Source organism: Gavialis gangeticus, unplaced genomic scaffold (genome assembly GCF_001723915.1).
Source record: "Gavialis gangeticus isolate Ggan-Ray unplaced genomic scaffold, GavGan_comp1, whole genome shotgun sequence".
Lineage (NCBI taxonomy): Eukaryota > Metazoa > Chordata > Crocodylia > Gavialidae > Gavialis > Gavialis gangeticus.
This window is the reverse complement of record NW_017728992.1, coordinates 43,777,082-43,799,023: the sequence shown is the minus strand read 5'-3', so window position 1 is coordinate 43,799,023 and position 21,942 is coordinate 43,777,082. Positions and strand designations below refer to the sequence as shown.

The following is a 21,942-nucleotide window of genomic DNA, read 5'->3' as shown; positions in this document are numbered from 1 at the left end:
ACACAGTGGATCAAGAACTTCTATGATAATGCCAAGCAATTACACCAAAAAAGGATGACAGCCTAATTTATTTCCTTCTAGACTTGCACCATTATTTATTCTCACATAGTATTCTCTCACATAGTAGTGCTCAGTGGTAGACCCAGAAGTGGACCCCTGTGCCTCCCCAGCTTGGAGATCAGTTGCAGGGGGACCCCAGGTGCCTCCCCCTCAACCCAGGAGGCACTAGTCACTGAGCTGGGGGGGGTCCCCATGCACTCTGTGGCAGACCTGTAAGTGGACTGGACGCACTTCTGGTCCACTTCTGGGTCTGCTGCCATGCGCACTGGGGACACCCCTGTGCTCCTGTGGGATGCTCCATCCACCCCACTGTCTCAGCATTCACAAGCTGCCTGGTACCTTGAGGTATGTAGAAAAAACATATAAAGCTGTATCCATGTCTGAATCATCGAATCTCTCCGAATCTATTCGGAGGGTTCCAATTCGATTCGGAGATGAAAGGATCTCCTGATTCGATTCGGAATTGGAGATTCAGCCACTGAATCGGGCCGAATCTCTGCTGACTTGAATCAGCAACCAAAGCTTCGCACAGCCGGACCTGCTAGGCATTTCCCACTCCTGCGCTTACAGCTCCGGTGGCGGGGACATGGTCAACCCCCACGGTAGTGTGAAGTGAATGGAGATAGGGGTTTAATTCCCCCCTCTGTCCCATCAGCATGGACCCCAGCCAGGTAGAGGTGCAACAGCCTCTGCCAAGCATTTCGCCACTCATTGCTCCAGCAGCAAAGGTATGGTCAGTCCTGGCAGCGGTGCGAAGCAAATGGAGATGGGGGTTTAATTCCCTGCTCCATCCCCTGTCCCAGTCGCACAGACCCCAACTGGGGTCTGCCTGGCTGGGGTGCAGCAACCTGCATAAGGGTCCCTTCCCCCACTGCTGCAGGGGTGGGGACATAACTAGGTGCCACCTGGCAAGGCCACCTGAGGTGAAAGGGGCAGGGAGGAGATGCCAGCCCAGGTCTCCCTGGCCAGGGCAGAGCAGCCCATTAGGCATTTCTCCCCCACATCCCCGCTGAAGCAGCAGTGGGCATGGCTAGCCCCAGCAGTAGCCTCAAGTGAACTGGTCAGGGAGGGGGTTTAATTCTCCCCCCTTCCCTGCTCCACTGGCATGGACCCGAGCCAGGGTCTGCCTGGTGCTCCCCTCACTGCCGCAGCAGCAGCAGCGGCAGGGGTATGGCCAGACTCCAGCTGGCATAGCCCCCTGAAGCAAAGGAGGCGGGGAGGGGGTTTGTTCCCCCTCCTCCTTCTCTTCCTCCTGGGAAATTGCAGCCGGGTTCTGCTAGTCCTGACTGCCTCCTCCACCGATCACGCCCTGCACAGTATGTGCAGCGGAATAAGTCCCCTCCCTGCCCCCCTTCGCCTAAGGGGGCCATGGTAGCTGGCCTCCAGCCACACCCCTGCCCCTGCCGCTAGAGGGGCAAGGGGGCAGGGACTCTGATGCAGCAGCAGCCCTGTGATGGTGTCCTAGGAGCACAATCCTCTTCCTGGCAGAGGGGCTGTGCAGCGGACGGGAGCGGGGTGGGCAGAGCTGCTGCAGGCCACAGCTCAGGCAGGGCTGCAAAGCATGCTGGGATGCTGCGGGACTCTGGTTTAACTTAAACCTCAGGGTTTAAAGTGATTAAGAGGGGAAGGACTATTTTATGATCGCTGAAAGCTGAGAGTGACAGTTGTACAGTTCCAGGAGGCGGGTCTATCAGAAAAGACACCAAATATTGTGAGACAATAAAAGTCACAGGGGTTGGCAGCACCAAGTTTCTGATGCTGTTTGTCTCCCTCTCTTTTCCATTATTGTTACACTTTTCTCTCTTATGGCCCCAGGACAGACCTGACGCCAGAGGCTGCTGGCAGGGCCCCGTCTCACACACTTAATTGTTTACACACAAATCAAACAGGATTTATGGTGCTGGCTCTACCAGACTTCTCTCTGTCCTGGGTCTTCATTAGTACCTCACTTATCTCTCTCTTCCCTCCTCACACGCTCTGTCTCACTGTTTTTTTCCACTCAACCTTTCTTTTCTTTATTTGCTTAAGCTAATAAATGGTGGCTAGTAGTTTATAGCATCTGATGAAATGGGCAGGGAGGAGGCTAATGCATGACAGAGGAGCTGGGTCTGCGCTGAAATTTCAGGACCTGTTGCTGGAAGCAGGCAGGCGTGACATACAAAAAGCTTATGTCTTTCTCTGACTGTGTTGTAGTCTAACAGGCTCCACCCTGCCCTTTCTGCCTGGCTTGTGCCCTATAAGCATGTAACAGATTGTCCCATTGTCTCATTTGCCTCTTCCCTGATTCTGCTGAGAACCAGGACAGAATACTGTTTAAAAGTGTCTAGTTGTTTTTCCAATCACAGGGAAGAGTTGGAAATCAGCTATGTACAACCATTAAACCTGCAATATTGCTCCCTACCCCAAAACTAGGTGAGCTACTGCTGGCAAAACAACACAAAGGCCATCAAGCAAGTATAACAACATAGGGAAGTACAAAAACCCTGTATACGTAACTTAGATAGTTGTCCATTCTTCATGTCAGATATTTACTTTCTAATGACTATGCTAGTGTGCATCACATGGTTTGAATGAGGCTGTACTCCTGATTTTGATCAATAATTAACAGCGTCCTTTTGGTTTCCCCCTCCTCTTTAGCATACTTGTGAGGTAGGTAGCCATGTTACTGTGAAGCTGGGCAGAAGGCTGGGCAGGGTGGCACTTGATGGCATGTGTGTTCCTTTCATCCACCCAGCCAACGCATTTGCCCCAGCAGTAGGCACTCCAGCCCACCTCTCCCCGTCACACATTTCAGTGGCTTCAGGAGTTACATTGCTCCTAACTTAGCCAGCCTGGGGAATCAAAGCCCTTCAAAGCGAAACTCTACTGAGTGGCAAAAGCTGCAGTCTGTGAAGGGAGCAGAGAATTGGTAGGAGGAGCAGTAACCTGTCCTTCACCTGGGAGACTCATCCCTCCCCCTACCTGGCACACACAAGGAAATGCAGTTCAGCTCTCACCGGAGACAGACACAGGAACAGCCAGGAAGAAAACCTGGCCTGTTCAACTTGAGCCTCAGCCGAATCAACTCAGAGGCCTTGGGTTGCTACTCTTGGACAAGTGAGCAGCTTTAAACACTCTTAAAGAGGGGTGGCAGGGAGGATTGCATGGGGGGAGGAGGGTTAGGGAAAGGGCATGGGCTTGGGTCTGGATTTTGTAAGGGGAGGAGAATGTGTATGACAGCGAGCTGGGATCATAGATTTTTTGGGGGTACTGCATGCCAGGGGGTTTGCATTTTGGGAAAGAAAGGGAAGGGGAAGGAGAAGGAGAAGGAGACTCTCTCATGACACAGGGGCTGGGGCTGCATTGAAATTTCCGGGCTGTTGTTGGAGGCGGGTGGGCTGTGACATGGAAAGGCCTTCACCCCTCGCTTTGTGCCTCAGACATCCCAGATTCCTAGAGAAACAAGACAAAGGAGAGAGAGATTCTCCACTCCTAGACAAACACAGCAGTTTGCAACTTCCCCTAGGAATATAAGCAAGTGGGTGTGAAAATTATTCTAGTTGCATGAGGAAACTAGAAAACTGGGGGAATTTACAGGACTTGACCAATGTCACAAAATCCAGAAGTGGCAAAGCTGTAATTTCCTTAGTTACCATGGATTACCATACAGCATATTTTCCCCCAAAACACATGTGTTTTCAGAGCATGGGTACCTGCAAGTCAGCTCACTGTCCAGCTACTTTTTTTTTTTTTGCTACAATAATCCTTTTCATAGCTGAGGGACTTGGATTTTGGTGACATTTTTCATTAGACCAAATGTACAGGTGAGAGAGCTGTTAGACAAGCTTTGGGGCATCAAGTACCAGTGTATGAGCTGAATTTGGAGGGGAAAAATAAATTATTTTTTCACTTGTTTCATGTACAGGGAAATACTTTTTTAATACAGGAAATTCCACAAACTTCCCCCTTTGAACTCAACCTCAATCTCCCGTTGTCCTCAAGAGAATTGAAACTCGAGGCTGCCTTTAAGAAAGGCAGAGCCTATGTCTTTCAAAATAGCTGCTGCCTTCCATTGGCACTGGATTTAAGCTGCCATGGAGGAAAAAGATGTTTCTTTACCTGGTCAGGGGTGTCAAATTCACCCCATAACCTGAGCCATATCCAGGCCATGCAGCTTCCCATGGGCTGGATCTACAGATGGCAGGGAGGAGGTAGATACGGCACAGCCAGCAGATGCAGCCAGTGGCTGGGTTCAGTGATGGAGGCAGGAGGTCTAGTGTGACTGGTTCAGCACAGTGCTGCCGCCCTGGCCACTGACGGCCATGCCCAACAGGACCCTATGCCTCATGTTCTGCACCAGACCCTGTCCCCAAGCTCCCTGGGCCCCCAGGAGTCCCAGAGGCCAGAGGGAACAGCTCTGTCGTCCAGATCCGGCCTGTTGGTGGCACACTTAATGTTACTGATTGAAGGCGTTAATCTTACCATTCAGTTTCTGAGTTTGTTCTGAGGAATATTTACACTTCTGTAATACTGTACTCTAAAACACTGGTTCTTAACTTTTTTTGTATCAGGACCTATTTGTAAACATTGATGGCCAGTCCCAACCCACAGCCACCTGGCCCTGCTGGTGCCCCTCACTCCCAAGCCACAGGCCCCTGCCCCCTTGGACCATGCTGGTGCCCCTCACTCCCAAGCCACAGCCATCTACCCCCACCAGCCCTGCTGGAGGAGACCCCCAGTTGCCCCTGTCCTGCTCAGGCTGGAGCGTAATGGCTGCAGTGGCTCTGGCTCATGCCGGTGACAGTGGAGTGAGTCCAGCTCTGGCATGAAGGAGGAGAGGAGGCCTGTGGCACCCCCATCCTGGGCTGGGTTCCCATGCTGCACCAGGCAGCCTGCTCACAGCTCCACCCACCCCTAGGCAGGGTTTCCTGGCCACCCCTCCTCTGCGAGTATGGGCACTGGACCCTGTGCTGCTGGCTCAGCTCCGCAGCTCCCCACTACCCCTGAAGGACCCCATCCCCCTGCCCCCTTCCCCCACTGGAGGGGCAGGCACCTCCCCCCATTCCCTCTTTCCCTGATCCAGCCCTGGTGCTCAGCCACCTTCCCCCAGTGCTGATAGGCATCCTCCCACACACACACCCATCCCCCTCCACACCCACACAGTCCCCAAGCCCTGACCCTCCAGCCTGCACTCCCCATACACTTACCTGTATCCAGGTGCTCAAGCTGCTCCCACAACCCTGCCTGGCTGCATGCCAGCCACGTGCATGTGCATGAGCAGAGGTATGTGCACCCTCTGCCTCCAATTGCCCCAAGCAGCTCCTTGCAGACTGAAATGCTGCCAGCCTGCAAGGGGAAACCCATGCTTTCCCGCATTTTTCTGGGACTTGCTTGCAACCCTTTGAAATATTCTTATGACCCACTTTTGGGTCACGACCCATGGGTTGAGCAAGACTGCTTTAAACTACTGGGGACAGGTACCCTCAAATTTAGCTATATCTTAAAATAGAGCCTTGTTGCACAGGATGTGTTTTATCTAAGAGCTTAGAATGAATTACTGCGCTATATTAAAGGTGAGAATGTGTTCTGAGCAGTTGCATGGTAATGCTGACTACAATCTCAGCCTGCTCTGGACAGGGCTGGAGCTGGCTGTGCCCCCCTCCCCCTCCTCTCAAACTGATCCAGGTGCTGCAGCGCTGGATCCTCAGGGTGAGATGGGTCTTCTGGCAGTCTTCAATCCCCTGCACCTCACTGGAATCTGGAACTTATATAATCTCCGTGGAGCACTCCAATGATAGCTGAACACATGTTACTTAATACGATCTGGAGATAGTCCTCCTGGGAAAAGTCATAACTTTGCTACCATACGATCTCACTTAGCACATGTTTTACTGCTTGAACACATGGATGCTTGTATTTTAAGTGCATTTAACACGTCCTAAATGTAATGTGTGATATGACCCATTGTTCTTCTCTGGAAACAGAACATTGTTAGAAGTTTGACTGTGCTCTGGACTGTAAGGCTCCCCTGGCTTTGATCTGTGCTCTCTCCTAAGAACATACTAGAATAAAAGGCCAATTCTTCCTTCAGATTTACATGGCTCTCACGTAAGCCAGTGGAAGCTGCACATGCACACCACACAATGCAGACCTAAGTAGGTGGGTGAAAATTTCCTATGCTTGTTGTCTGGTACAAAAAGACAGCACTGTAAGAGTCTTGATTTACTCTTTATAGAGAAGTACAGAAGGGTATTATACACTGTCCCTGTAATCAGGCTAAGAGAGAAAAAACAGCCTGTGAAAACAGCTCAAGTGCTGAGTCACAGAAGGGTCAAGTTTCCCAGTTAATGGAAAAAAATTTTAAAAACCCACACTTTTCCTTCTCTCTAAAGTAGTCACTTTGTTAGTAGATTGAGGACACTGCTTCTTTCTGTTCCCCAACGACAAAAGCTTAGCTCCTCAGTCACCTTTAGTGAATCTTACTCAACATGAGAGCAATTATGTTGTACAAATGGTGGTCAATGAATAACTTAAATTAGAACTGTGAACTGAATCAGTGTTACATCTCTTGCTCAGGAGATTATTTCAGCCAAAAAGAATACATGTAAGCACCAAGATGTCTCAAACAGACAGACCTCACCGAGATAAGCCATACCGATACCACGAGAGCCATGGTTATGACAGGCACAACACAGACAGAAGGACTGAAGAACCATACCCATACCATGGAAGGTATGTCTTGCATCTGTAAAGGAAGTATTATCTGGATTTTTATACTCAGATTGCAATAGTATCAGGAAAATCACATTCAGCCTTTACAATGCAGAATGAGCGTGGCATGTTCAGAATTGAGAAGTTACTTTGTGATTAGAAATTGTAAAGTATGTAATTAAGTGCAAGTGTTCTTCCTACTAGATTCTTGAGTCACAGTGGGCTGGCAGACAGGGAAAGCTGGAATAGAGGCATAGGAGTAGCTGAGTGTTTATGGCCGGAACTGGATCATATGCTTAGGGGAATAGTGGTCATGTGACTTAGCCATGTTTTCCTAGGAGGGATTGTCATATGGTTGTCCAGAATGGGGAGGGGCTGTCTACTAGGGCTGTATGAAATTTTGACATGTGTTTCATTTTGATGCTGTTTCAAGCTCGAAACCCAGTGCACAGATGCAGGGGCCCGCGCCCCCCCAGGAAGACCTGGGGGAATGATCAGAGAGCTGGATAATCGAACCAGGGGCTGGGGGAATATTTAGGTCCTTGAACATTGCCCCAGTTCCCAGTTTGGTTCCCCAGCTCCCCAATTATTCCCCTAGCTCTCTGATAGCTTCCCCCAGATCTTCCTGGGGAGTGGGGGGAGGGGGGGATGCAGGCCCCCAGATGATGCAAGATAACAGCAGACTGATACTGCCAGCTGGGGATGGTGGTGACTCTTGGGCTATCTCCCCAGCTGGCAGCAGCAGCCTTCTGAAAGCGCACACAAAGATCAGGGGGCCGTGCACCCTGGGAAGAGCTGGGGAAATGATCAGAGAGCTGGGGAATCGAACTGGGAGCTCTGGCTAACACATGGAGCCCCCCCAGCTCCAGGACAGTACACGGTGCCCTGCCAAGCCACACTGCACCTGCGCCATGGGGCAGCTGCCATGTGGCTGCCAGGCAAGGGGGATGATCCCTGCTGCCCCGCGCTGCATGGGGAGGGTCTGCCATGAGGCCTCAGAGGCCCCAGTCACTGCTGCCAGAGCCGGTGAGTGCAGGGCTTTTTTTTTTTTTTTAAAGCTCCTCACTCACTAGCGGCAGAGCATGCAGGTGATGGCATGCTGCTGCTATCTAGGGCAAGCTCCAGCACCCAAGTCTGCCAGTGCAGCCTGTGCCAAGAAGAACCCAGTGCTAGCACTGGCCCCAGGTGGCAGCGGCAGCCTGCTATCATCCTGCATGCAGATCCAGGGGTCCATGCCCCCTGCGAGGGCTGTGGGGTTGTGCCAGACTCCTCCTGGGGGGAGCAGGCTCCCAGATCTGCGTGTGGGATGACAGCATGCTGCTGCTGCCAACAAGTGATGAGTTTTGCTTGGAACAGTCTGAGATGCAGTTTCACAAAACTCTTTGCACCTATCTCCTTGAAATGTGGCAGGCTTCATGCCCTCAGAATGTAATTTTCATCTGAATCAGACAAGCAGTGACGAAGTTATAGGTAGTTATGTGATTCCCCATTGTAGCCTATGGGCAAAACGTAAGACTGCATCAAAACAGCGTTGAAACAACAAAACAGTTTTGACGAAACGAAACAGAACAGTGCTTCAAAACAGTGAAACGAAACACTGTCCCTTCGAAACAGCGAAATGGAAGTCAAAACAAAATGGTACTGTTTTGCACAGCCCTGTCTACGCACAGAGTTGCATTGATTTAAACGAAAGATGCAATTCTGCTGAAGTTAAGTGCAAAGGCAGAACAAATGCTTATTTCAAGCTAAACTAAACTAAACTAGAAACAGGTTCAAATTAATCCAGAATAAGGAAGATCATGCCTTTGTACCCACTTATGTAAAGCATTGCTAATTCAACAGCACGGCTTAATTGCCTGGGGCAGGCTGTGTGTTTGAAGAGAGTCCAAGGCCCCTTTCAGTGCAATGGGTGAAGAGATAAATGGAGAGATAGGGTTGGCTTCTGAGAAACTGGCACAAGTTGCAGTCTCTTTCAGCCCTTCAAACCTACCACATACTGACATGGGACTGGGTTTTTTTCCTACTATGACTTTATTTAAGTGTCTGCACTATAGTCACTGCCCAAGCCAACTTTAAACATACAAGTGTGGGTACTGGTAGCAATTTAGCCATGACATCACCAAACTATCTTGCTATGCCCTTGTGACTGTAGTGTACTTTAAGAATAAGAGAGCCAATGAACTCTTAAAACAATAGAACAGGGAAGGGGAAATTAATGTAAACAGGTCAAAAGTGACCAGAATGTTGAAGTGATTCTTAAAATCTGTATTTAACGGGCACAATAGAAATTTGAGCCATCAAGACTTAAAAATAATGTTAAAGAGCCATATAGGGAATATAGGGAAATTTTCTAGCGCCCTGGTCCACATGATGTGAATTCTAGTGCATCAAGCTGCTGAACTTTACCACTGATAATCTATTTAAAAAAAAACAAGAAAAACTGGGGAGGAAAGAGATGAAAAGCAAAATGCAGTATCATTTTTAGAAAGAAAAAGAGTAAGAGAGTCTGTCTGTCACTGAAGCAGCTTAATTTTTACCCTTAGTCAAAGGAAGAAGGATCATAAGGGAAATAAACATATAGCTACCTAATGAATAATGGAATTATGAATATATTAAAAGTCTTGCAACAAACTTAACTACTTTTGCTTTAATAGAGTTATCTAAATATTTAAAAAAGACAGCCAGATTTCATATCTGGCACCAAGTGAAGCACCTGCATCAGTTTATCTCAAAATTTACTTTCAACATTAACAACAATTGGCTAGAAACAGAGTGAAAACTGGCTGGAGGACTATAAACAAAGGCCAACAGTACATATGGCTGTATCCAGTTTGGGGCCCAGATAAGGGAAATTGCTTGAGGGAAACTGCAGGCATAGTTGATTTTTCAGATCAAAATTATATAGGACACAATTCTCTGAACAAGCAGGAAATCCAAGAGGAACCATCTCCCCAAAGGACTGGTCAACAATTTTCTGCCTAAAGTCTAAACCATTTTGATAGAAAGTTGGGATTTGAACTAAACACATTTTTGCATGAGATTATGTCTGCTTTTAAGCTGAAGGTTCACACATTTTGTTGAACAGCTATGAAGTGACTGCCCAGAGGAGTTTTCCATCTATTGACTTCTTTGTGAAATCCTATGAAATATGAACTTTCATTTCTACCCAGGAGAACTTTTACAGTCTTTTCTCCAATGCCTGTTGAAGGGTGTTAGTGCCCAAAAGCTTGTAATTAAAGATTTTTATTTTTTTTTGCAAAAATCTTGTCGGTCTAATAACAGATATGATCTCTACTACAAGTCCTGATCACATTTTGTTGAAAAACTTAATACCAAAATACTGAAGACTTTTTAAAACCTCAAATCCTTTGATACAACGTGATGGTACAGTGCCTCAGGGCAGATTTAATTAGAAGGTCCAATGGTTCAGTTCCCCTCTAGGTGCTATAATCTCAGACCAGACTCCCTCTTTCTATGCACTTCCCCCCAAAACATGCCTATTACATGCCTCTTCCTTTTACTGGAAAGGGGGAGTATGTTGCATCATGGGAGATGTAGTCTGGCCTCAGGGCCCAGCCATTAGAGAAGAATGGAAGCAAAGGTGGCCATAACAAATTGCTAGAAAAAATACAGCTATCTGGTTAACATCTTTTTTTCTTATTATTTGGAAAATATATAGCATGTATTTATGATGCATCACAAACATGTTGTGATGCAATATTCCTGGCAAGTAGCTCAATATAACACAGAGAAGCAGCTGCATCCGAAGTATCAAAGGGATTGCTTTCAAGTTAGCTGACAGACATATAAATCACACAGTTTATTTAATTTATGTCACACAGCTGTACAGGACACTTGGGTGGTTGCCCAAGACAGGACAAAGGTCAGAAAATCACAAATGTTTTAGGCAAAAGGGAGCTGTTGGCAACTGCTTCTGCAGATAATGAGTTAGGTCTGTTCTTATTCAACATCTTCATTAAAAATATAAAAATAATCTATTTGGATTCAGACAAGTAAACAAAAGCATCCTGTGACTACATTGAGTTGATACTTTTGGATTATACTAAATTGGTGGCATTGCAGTAAAACAGAAAAGTGCAAAGGCACCAAACAAGACTAGAAAATAAATTCAGTTGTGGGAAAACCCGGACTAATAAGACTGTTGGATAAGTAACCTCAAGCAGAGCTTTTGAGGGTGAAAGAAGATTTAAAGTACCACTAAAGGGGTGCATCTACAGATGCTAATTAGTGCATCACGGTAAAAGACACACTCATGTGCTAATGCACAGTACGATTAATCTACTGTGTATCAGCATCACCTAAAATGTGCTGGTGCTACTGCACAGTATTGCTGATTATGGTATATTTAGTACTTGTTATTACCAATACTAACTTAATTTGCTGTAATTACAGCACATTAATGCATGTGTAAATGTGCCCAAAGAGTCTTATAAGACATCACCATATAGGACATATTGAGCCACATGATTGGGCCACACTGAGCTTACTTTAAGCCATCTGCTTGTAGATTGGGAGTGGCTTGGGCATACATTTACTGGTGCTGGGAGCCAGACTGGATCTAAGAAATGTAGAGCTATCAGGTGTAGGAGAGTTGTCTATCTGGGATATGGAAGTGAGGGAGCTAAAAATAGCCCAGTCAGGGTTGGTGGGGTAGGAAGAGTGCAGCCTCAGGGCTGAAGCAAGCAGCTGGGCTTTCCCAGCCCCAGGGCTGCTTTCTGAACATGTGCAGATGTATGGTAGATCAGGGTAACCTGTTCCCAATCTAACTTAGTTCATCTCTTCAGGTGAACTAATTTAAATTGGGCCAGCCATTTTTTGCCTGATTTAACTCCCCCAAATGTCTCCACAGATCATCACTTAGATCAGCCTAACCCTAGTTAGATGGAGCTAAATGTAACATCTGCACATATCCATTCTGTTTTATCTTAGTTCTTATACCTCCTCCTCATCCCTGCTTTCCACTACTAGGTGAAAGCAGCACAACATGTAATATGTGATTCTTTTTCACTCTTACCTGGGGAAGAACTTTGTAGTTTGATACGGCTTTTAGGCACGCAATGTCTTTGAGAGAAGGCAGATCAAAGAAACATGCTTTGCACTGGGAACAGAAAGTGGAAGAGCCTGTGATCATCTTTGGTTCCAGTGGGAGTTCATACTGTGGTCTTACTCCTGCCTTGAGGAAAGCTGTCTTTCCTTGCACATAGGAATTTTCCCCCTTGTGGTAGAAAGTTCCAGGGCAATGGGAAGGAAACTAAAATCTCACCATATATTGTAAAACAGTCAAACAGGAGAATGAGTATATACAGTGTTATCTCCTCTAATCATTTTGCATCCTGCATTGTTGTAAATGGTTTTGAGTGTCATGCTTTTTCTTCTCTCTTTTAAGGAATCTTTGCAGGATGCAAAAAACTGCAAACATGGATTAAATGTAGTACATAACCATAAACGGGTTGTACTTACATATTTGTTTCTTGTGTGCAACGTTGCAAACAAGTGTTGGCCTTTAGTTTGTCCATGGGCTGGTAATTAATGAACATTTGTTTTTAATGACATACAGTTGCTACTTGATATTTGTAAGTGGGATTTCCCCCAGTGCCCTCATTTCTTTTGCAGATTCCTTTCTGAGAGCATTAGTAATAGCTCAGTGAACCTATTACATGAATAATCAAAGTTTTTCAAAATAGCGGTGAGAACAGTACCAGTGAAAATACCTTTATAAATGTTTATTTATGCAAATGTGTGTGATCTACTGACTTTCTGTGATCATCCTTGTTGCAAACAACAGAGATGACAATTACCACTGATGCAGATGAGTAGATTTCAGCAATAAGAATATTTGCTAACATTTTTGCAGCACTTGGCCAAATGCATATTGGATTCTACCTTCTCCCAGGCGTTAACCCCTTTCTTCCTACTCCATTGCAGGTCAGCAAAAGAGACTCGCAGCACCCAGCACTCCAGACCTTCCACACTTTGTTCAGATCCTTATAAAAAAAATGCAGTATCAACTCATGGCTATGTCAGCTCTCCTCCCCACTTTTATCCTCCCAAACAGACCTTTTCAGAGAAATGTGCAAACATATGCTCAACAAGAGGTATTGTAACTTTTTTTGCTTGCCATCTGCTTTCTTCTTTACACTTTTCCAATCATACATCCCAATTCATAAGCAAAGCTAATAGAGGCAAAAGAGGGTGGGAAGATTACTTTTTAAGTGGCAAAGCTGCAACTCAGTTATTGGTCTCAAATATCTAAAGATCAGATTTACAGGAGTATTTTGGTACCTAAGGAGACAAATAGAAGTCTAGAGAGATTCAAAGACACACTTAAATTAGACACACTCCCATTGACTTTCCAAGGCAAGTCAGGTGTTTATGAGATTTACAAACGCACCTACATTTTCACCTTTTAGTGCTTAAATCTGTTTCTAAACCTCTATGCTACTTTCTGCTAGGTTCCACATACCATTTATGAACTTGTAGCATAATCTACCCTTGCCTTAACAAGCTAGCTTCAAATTTAAATATTCTTAGAGGTAGTACTATTTTAGGAGCATGAATTAAAATGAGGCAGCTCTAAGCAGAAATTCTTGGAGGAGGTTTCTTCTGTAATTATCTTAGAGAAACTCTCTTATCTCCTGTCTGTAGAGAGGGAATTCAACAAGCAGAGGAATGAATGTTAATGGTGAAAGAAAGTTATCTGTAGATACTCCATAAATTATCCCATTAAAAGGTTAACTACAAAGCAAAAAACATCTATTTGAAATAGCCCTGTATGCTCTTCACAACTGAAAGCTTGTTTAAAAACTATATCCTTTGCCAGCATCACTCAGTGTCCTCACCTCCTCAGTAGTGGTGAGTGCTGCAGTAAAAATTCTCTCACCATCAGGTATGGGGGTGCTAGTTAGATGCTCCAGAGGGGCTGCCAGAGTTCCCTAGCAAAGAAAGGCAAACAAAGGCCTCATTTCAGATATGTAATAGTAAGTCAAAAGATTTGATAGACATATGTAGGGACATTTTTTGTATATCATAACAGAATAGTAAACATTGGATATGTCTACACATGCGCTTTAATGCTTAGTAGCCTATTTTACTTTGCATTAGTGTCACATAAAAAACCATGCAATTACATTAATGTGCAGTAAATAGTCTGCGGCACATTAAGTGCCACTTTAAAAATGTGCACTTTTGGTACTACGCATTAGGGCAGCCTAATGCGCATTTATTTAGTACCACACATTGGAGGTACTAAATTTAATGCTCATTAATGCATGTGTAGATGCGCCCATTGTGTCTGCTTTGTGACTCTTTTTAGGGCCTTGTTACATGGTATCCTTAGGTGGCTGCTGGAGCTCTTAACCCCTGGACTAGCTGCACATTAACACCTTTTATGGGGCTTAAAGCACTTGTTATTCGGCTTAATGTTACGCCAGTCCAGGGCAGGGTTACCTCTAATCTGCTTAATTCTGCTCCTGTTCCATTAACTTGTGGCCACTATCCACAGCTTTTGCACCCAAGCTGAAGTCCTCCAGGATTTCAGGAGGCAGTGGGAAGGCAGGGAGGCTGGGGCATAGTGCCTCACCAGGAGGAGAGTGAGCCAGTTGGAGTGGGCACCACCTCTCTGCCACCAGCTCTGTTCCCACCTTGGCTCTGGGAGCAGAGCCAGCCAGTCCAAGCAGTGGGGAGCCGAGGCAGTGAGTGGTGGTGGGGAGGTGGTGTCCCTCACCCTATCCCCTCCCACTTGGACTGACTGGCTCTGCTCCCAGAGCTGAGCTGGGAGCAGAGCTGGTATGAGCAGGAGTGGGGAGGAGGTGCCCTGCCTCTCCACCTCCCTGCTTGGACTGGCTCTTTGCAGCATTTGCTCTGCCTGGCAGGAGCAGTGAGAATATCCTTCCCCTAGCTCCTAGTCCTGACCCTGCCCACCAAGCCTCTAGTGGCAAATCACAGCCGTGCAGGTGAGGGGCAGTCAGAGCATATTTTTTGCCATCCCATGCAACTGCTCTACCAAGCCAAACAGCTCTAAGCTGATTAACATTTGTTCCGTTTATGGGATACGGTCTAACAAGGCCCTTACATAGGTAAATAAATATTGTTAAAATGATCTTGAACTTCTTTCTGTTATGAAATGTATTGTAACTACATACTGTACTTTCACATCTACACCATGGCCTGGAATAAGATATGCACCTTGTTTTTGAAAAGCGGAATAAAGAAAAAAAGCTCTGTCTTCATAGTAGCTGAGTAGCAGGAGCTAGGGAGCCAACTCTGCTGACTGTTCTGTTCAGATCATCTGCAGAGTTGCTTTCACTTGCACTCCACAGAAACCCAAGCAGCAGAAACCACTATAACTGTATTTCCTCACTTACAATTCACACTCTGCATTCTAGAAGCTGGTTTTTAGGAAAAAGGTGTGGGCTGTATGCTAGAAAATAAGTCTGAATGGCAAATGAAACCATATTCTTTAGGTCAGGAGTTCCCAACCTTTTAAGATTGCAGACCAGTAAACCGTGGCCCAGAAGTGACCACAGACCGGCAAAACTACAGTCCAGAAGCGACCAGCATACTGTGGAGCAGAAGGCAACCCTTTTTCATACTCAGTATGAAAAAGAGTTGGCTGCCGGTCTGCAGTATGCCAGTCACTTCTGGACTTCCAGTCCGGTAGCCAAGCATCCTGTGGACCAGCAGCCAGTCCTTCGCAGCATGGTACCGGGCTGCAGTATGGCAGTTGGGATCCTCTGCTTTAATTTATAAAGCATTGGAATTAGCGTTAAAAAAAATGCACTGATTTTTTTACACAGTTACAAGAATTTTCCCCATGATAAAAATGTACCAGCAATTCTTTTTTCAATTATATTGAATTATTTTAGTTTTATCTTAGAAGCCTTAAAACCCAACACATTGAAGCTTTAAAAATAAGGTGTAGAGTCATTTTTTATGTTCCCATTTCACCAGCTGCTTGGGCTGACGATCTGGTTAGTTTGCTTTTCGTTACTAATATTTAAGACAAAAACAGCCAAGACATTCAATAACTTACTGGTTATTGGTACATCTGTATGGCATAACTACCTTCAATGCCATAACTTGGAATATATTTCCCCAAAGAGGGTTGCTGAGCCATTCCAGAAAAAACAGGAAATCAGAAAAAAAATTAGTATAGAAAACTAACTTGCATTTCCTTTTTTTACTATTTTGAATCTTAAGACTTGTTTTTAGCTCTCTGTAAAGAAACCAAAGGTGAAAGAAGTGCGTGAGCTGTTATGAAACTGGTCTTATGATCTATACTATTTTTCCATCATAATTTTGGCAACTGCCAAGCTTCAGCAGAGTTTCCTAGAATTGTTTTCTAGATTCCTTATTCCCTGCAGTCCTAGACCAAGTTTTACAAACCAAAAAATACAGAGAAAGTTTAATATAAAATCAGTTATGGGTATGCTACCGTGTAATACAAGCATGAAAAAAATCCTTGAAATGTCCTTTTTTTTTTTTTTTTTTTTTTTTTTTTTTTTTTTTTTTTTTTTTTTTTTTTTTTTTTTTTTTTACAAATCTACAAGCTTGGCTTGTTGTGTTCTATTCTTGGCCTGTAACATACCACCAATTGGCTTAAACAAATATTTCGAATCATGTTTCCAAATAGATGACAGCTCCTTTACAACTCTTGGGTCATGAATACATCTTGGTGAATGACTACACACACACACACACTAAATCTATATTAATACATGCAGGCCATCCTAAGGAACAAGGCAGCATTATGACATGGGTGGGGGTTGTTTTGTTTTTTTTTTATGCATAGTTGTGTTAAAAACTAGAACTTCTATTCAATTTACGTATTCACTTACGTGACTAAACTTAAAGGTAATCTAACAAACGAGACTCAGTTTAGGTCCTTATCTCATGAACTAATGCCACGATTGCAACATGTCAAGACCCAGAGAATTATGATCGCTCTGTTGTACCTCCCTCCCCAACTCTGAAATAAACTCAATTCTGTCAAGGGTGCCACAATATCTTCTCTATGACATTACCTTTCCTGAGCAACACCTGAGAAGGGAACTTAAATTTATTGGATTTATACCACTTTCTGCTCTCACTGTACTCCCTTCTTTGACTTCTGTCCTGTTTAGCCAGCTAGGATAAGTCTAACCTCTACACCAATGGTTCTCAACCCTCTTAGGCTCAAGGCACCCATCAGAAAATGCCCATTCTTAGCTTTCATTCATTTCTTAACTACAGAAAAATAATAGACGATTCTTCTGTTACAAAGAACTGAGACCTCAACAAGTCAGAATGTTTTTGATGCTATGGATTTCTACTTGAAATCTCTGGGCTTATTTTATGACTCACATGTAGATGTTTGTATACCTAACAATGCTAATATAGAGTGACATCCCAGTAGAGAATCACTGCTCTACACACACTGTGGTAGGCTGACCAGCTAAAAGGACCCAACAGGATGCTCTTAGTGACATTCTTTAGCCCTGCCTTCTGCTTCTTCATCTTGGATGGAACTTTTCCTTTCCTTATCCTCTGCTTGGATATGGGAAGCCAGAATCTTTTTTTTCCATTGTGCTTTGTATTTTCAGCTCTTGATGCCTCCTACTGAGATTTATTGATGTTTGCAGAGGCAGTAATTTTCCTGTACAACACCTTCCCCTTGATCCTTGCAAGCTATTTTCTCTATTATCTTCTCCCAAGATGTCAGAAAGACTGTACAAATATCTCTTAAACTGAAATCTTATGACTTCAAATTTTATTTTTACTGCAGAGATTTGATCACAATATTGGTTGTAGTACACTATTTGCTACTACACTATTTGCTTACAATATTGAACTGTGCCATATTGATGTTGTATTATTTATAGAAATGACACCAGGCCTTACCAACCTCCTTAAAACTGTAAAGGTATCAAAACATTATATCTGTGTCAATAGGCCTGTTTTTCATAGTGCTTTTATTAAACTGTCAAGTGAAATAATCAAATGGAAGTATAACAAATTATAACCAATCATGTAAACCTACAATGGATCATATTTATACTGAAACAGCATGCATGGCAACAGTTATTACTCTTAAAACTGTTTTTCCAATAAGCTTGCAGGCCTCCATTTTCAACTTCGCTATTAAGAATAGCTATTGCTAGCACCAGGGGATTACTGCCATAGAAATTCATTACTAATCAGTACCAATGTTATTAAAAAAAAGTATCAATAAACCCACAGATTTGGTGCAGAGGAGAAAAATATTTAGTAGTAGGAGCCACTGATACCATTTATCATAAAGGATCAATATTTGATGACAACATATAGGAGTATGCTGGATTGTTTAAAGTGAAAATAAACAAAACTAAATTAAAAAAAAAAAAGAAAAAGACCTTACAAATATCCTCCAAAAGGAAAAATCAGTTCTTTACATCTTAGGGACAATATTCACTTCAAAGAAAGTTATACCTAATTTTTTAAAAATCTGCTGTCATTAAAGTTAACAGTCAAGATCACTGTAACTGGAAGCATCTCTAAGCTTCTCAGTACTCTGTTATGCTTTCTGGATTTTATAGTAAGCTGTTGATAATTGTGTACTCTCTGAATAGGTAGGTACATCTTTTTGCAGTGCCTTCTGCCTCACAGAAGTGAAGGAACAATTTTGGGGTCAGGGGACAGAGGAAATTAAATGCAAAACTTTTGGCCAGAGGGGATCTGAGGCAGCTGTAACATCAAGACTGATTTCTCTCTCTCTCTTTTTTTTTTTTTTTTTTTAAATGACTTGACTTCAAACTGCTAGTACCGAAGAATCCTATAGGCTATGTACAGGCATTCAGAAGCCCAGTGGCAACATGTTGGGGGAGCACAGGGGTGCACGTGCATTCCCTGAGAGCGCCGGTGCACCCCCTGACTGGCTATGCTTGCCACTTAGGCGATGGGTGGGGGGGGCAGGTGCGAGCGCCAGTGCCCCCACTGTAAGTGCTGGCCGATCGCTGCAGCCACTCCCAGAAGCGGCCTCAGCCGCTCCTAGAAGCAGCTGCAGCGATTGGCCTTTGTGGGATTGGCTGTAGGGGTCCCCCCAGGCAGCAAGATTGGCCGCGAGGAGACTCCTCCCCCGTCGGTGGGATTGGCTGTGGGAGACCCCCCGCCACATCGGCAGCAGCCAACTAAGGCAGCAGTAGTTGCCCGTGAAAAAGCCCAAGCCTGAATTGATTCAATCTTTGGAGGTTAGTCTAACCTGTGAAAATTAAACTGATTTGCAAGTGGATAGACATTCACTTCTGATGAACAGTGGCTCAGGCTAGAACCCCAGGGAGTGCTAAAGCAGCCCTCCCTTCCCTTCTATAGTGCTGAGCTGAGAGGGGGCTTGGCCAGGCCCTAGCAGGCCACTATGATTAGCAAAGGGTTTAAACGCCAGACCTGACCTGTACAGTGCCCCAGAGGGAGGTGGAAACAGCCCTTGCCTGGCTTTTCCTCACTTACCACTCAAGGGGCAGGGAGTGTTGCCAGACCCTGGCTGCTGGCTAGCACTCTGAGGCAAAGCAGGGGGAGGGGGGCGGGGGGAGCAGGAGAAGCTGCTTGTGTGGAGTGTATGCATCTGCTGATGATCCTGGATGAACATTTCAATCTCCCTCTCCTTGCTTCTTCTACAGCTGTGGACAGGAAGTGAGTGTTACCAAAGCCTCTCAGAAACTGTCTCTGCTGTTTTGTTCTTTGGGGTGTGCACAGCAACTTCCCAAAGAGTTGATGAGGGCAGTGTGACAGTCTGAACTTGTTTGTTCCAGGTAGAGCTGTTGCTATCTTCCTATTATCCAACTAGCTAGTGCTTCATATTTGCCTAAATCTCAAAATGACAGCACTAACAGGTCCCATTCATTGCAAACCAGGTCATTTCTCACGCCACTCTGTCCCCTGTTGAACACTGACAGGTTGCAGGATCAGGAAGCTACACTCTAACCAGGCTGGGTAATTGATGCATAGAAGCAATCACCAGCATTAATCGCTGAATAGTGAAACTTCATTTGATACAAGGGTTTCAGGGTAGGAGATGCCTCTGATGGCTTTGAAGCAAGCCAGCAGCCAACTGGGAGCTTATCAGAACACAAAGCTCATCAGCCCAAAAAGAAAACAAAAGCATCTCTCATTAGCTCAAGCTCTTCTTACCTGCAGGGTGCAGGCATTTTGCAAGGCAATTGGAGATACACACACAGACACCTCTCAGCATTAGCTAGCATGGGGGAGCTGGGACGGTGTGTACTGGGGGGGGACATGGCCAGATGCTGCCTGGGCTCTATGCTGCTGGGGTCCCTGCCATGGGAGAGGGGAGGGGGAACCCCTGCTTGAGCAGTGAGTGGTGAGGGAGGGGCATTGGGCAGGGGGAAGCCTGGCAAACACTTCTGTGCCCCTGCCAGGCAGACCCCGGCTGCAGTCAACTACCCCTATCTCAGCCAGCCAGAGCAGTGATAGTGCTCCAGCTAGGGAGGAGAGGGGCAGGGCCAGCCCTGCTGTCTGGAGAAGACAGCGCAGCACAGCCCTGCCCAGTCCAGCCGAGGGCTGAAAAGCATACTGGGATGCTGGGGGACTCTGATTTAACTTAAACCAGGAAGGGATCTGGGACAGAAGTTCCAAAAACCAGTTTGACCTCAATCAGTTAAGTCTGATGCTACATTCCACCAGATCCATCTTAAACCAGTTTTGGCCATTTTGAAACTGATTTACGTGCACTGAACTTTTGTTCTGTTACAGGTTTAAACCAGTTTCTGATCACTTAAACTGGTTTATGTGTAACTTCTGTCCTTAGCCACAATGGTACAGGAAAAGGGAAAAAAACCCAAAATTCCCTGAGACGGGATTTGACTTATTATAACTTATTCTAACTGCTTCCTACAATAACTGTTTTTAGGTAACATATAACCCAGCCTTTTGAAATTAGAGAAACACAGGTGAAAAACTATTTTAGCACATATTTGGTAGTAAAATTCTTGGTCTGTTGCCATTGGTGACATGTGGTGGGTGCACGCAGGTACATGTGCACCACCTGAGATTGGCCATGCCCCGGCCCCTGTCCCAAGAGAAACACCAGTGGCACTTCTGGGTTTGCCGCTAGCGGCAATCCTCCCCGGTCGGCAATTGGCTGCTGGTGCCCCCCCAGTATTAGGAGGCACCAGTCGCCCATGTCTGTTGGTAAATTAGAAGTGTCCTACTGTGTCAAACCAGCAATCCATGTAGCTCAGTATCCTGGTTCCAACTGTGGCAAATAGTAAATGTTTTAGGAGGGAGAGTATAAGACTAGAGTACCCCATCCTCCTTCACACCCTCCATGGCACCAAAGAGCTATTGATAGATTAATTTTAACTTTATTTTCACAGTTAATAGCATGAATTTCCTGCACGTCTCTTTCTGTGACAATGTAAAAAGCCTTGCAATTTATGTTTGATGATGTTGAATCAGGGTTTTATGGTGGAGAGGTGGGGAGGGGAGAGGGATGGTAATGAGAGGTTGGTTTTTTTTGTTTGTGTTAAATGACAACGCAGTCACATTGTAGGTAGGTGGAAGAACCAGAAAGGTCAGCTATGTGGAGACTGGGCCACACCACACCTTGGACTGAACAACCTTAGACAAGATAAAGTGCAAGTTCCCAGATTTAAATAGGCTGGAGATAATTGGGTTTCCTATCAAAATTTCCAACTTCTTTAGTTTTGTTTCAGTGTTTTTATTGGTGTGAAAGCTGAAGCAATGAGTTACATGGTAATATTTCTTTAATTTGGTTTATACAATAAAAGTAAATGGAGTCTTCACCTTTTAGTCTTACATTACTTTAATTCAAGTCAGTAATTCTGCTTTACTAGTCATCATAGTTACTTACCCTGTAACTTCCATCAAAATTCTCTGCTTATTTGACATTTCGAAAGAAACCTTGGCACAAATAAGAAAGTTGGAGGAAAGAAGTATTATGAAACTCCTATTTCTCAGTGCCAGAAGTACAGCTTGGGGAGATGTGATGAATTCTAATATAATAAAGGGCTTAGTCTATTTGTCTGTCTGTCCATAATGCTCTTAGAGCACTCTGGTTACTGAAACAACCAGAGTGCTCCAAGAGTGTTACAGACAGGAGGCAGCAGTGGCAATACAGCAGAGCACCACCATGATGGCGGGGACAGAGTGGATGGAGGGGGGGGGGGCGGACAAGGCCAG

The 21,942-nt window shown here is 45.0% G+C and overlaps 1 protein-coding gene and 1 long non-coding RNA gene across 2 annotated transcripts in view; one reads left to right on the top strand and one right to left on the bottom strand.

Moving 5' to 3' along the window:
- The window catches only part of LOC109300856, a 25,209-nt gene extending 11,359 nt beyond the window's left edge, over positions 1 to 13,850 (bottom strand). Inside the window, exons 1-2 of the long non-coding RNA XR_002098345.1 lie at positions 13,611 to 13,850; positions 11,786 to 11,869 (exon numbers count right to left, since the gene is read on the bottom strand). This is a non-coding gene — a long non-coding RNA (uncharacterized LOC109300856). The remainder of the gene's footprint in view (positions 1 to 11,785; positions 11,870 to 13,610) is intronic.
- Positions 2,731 to 21,942, top strand: part of LOC109300850 (MARVEL domain-containing protein 3-like) — a 36,479-nt gene continuing 17,267 nt past the window's right edge. Inside the window, exons 1-3 of the mRNA XM_019521706.1 lie at positions 2,731 to 3,156; positions 6,616 to 6,771; positions 12,697 to 12,866. Of these exons, the coding sequence (XP_019377251.1) occupies positions 6,656 to 6,771; positions 12,697 to 12,866 (286 nt within the window). The 5' untranslated portion in view covers positions 2,731 to 3,156; positions 6,616 to 6,655. The remainder of the gene's footprint in view (positions 3,157 to 6,615; positions 6,772 to 12,696; positions 12,867 to 21,942) is intronic.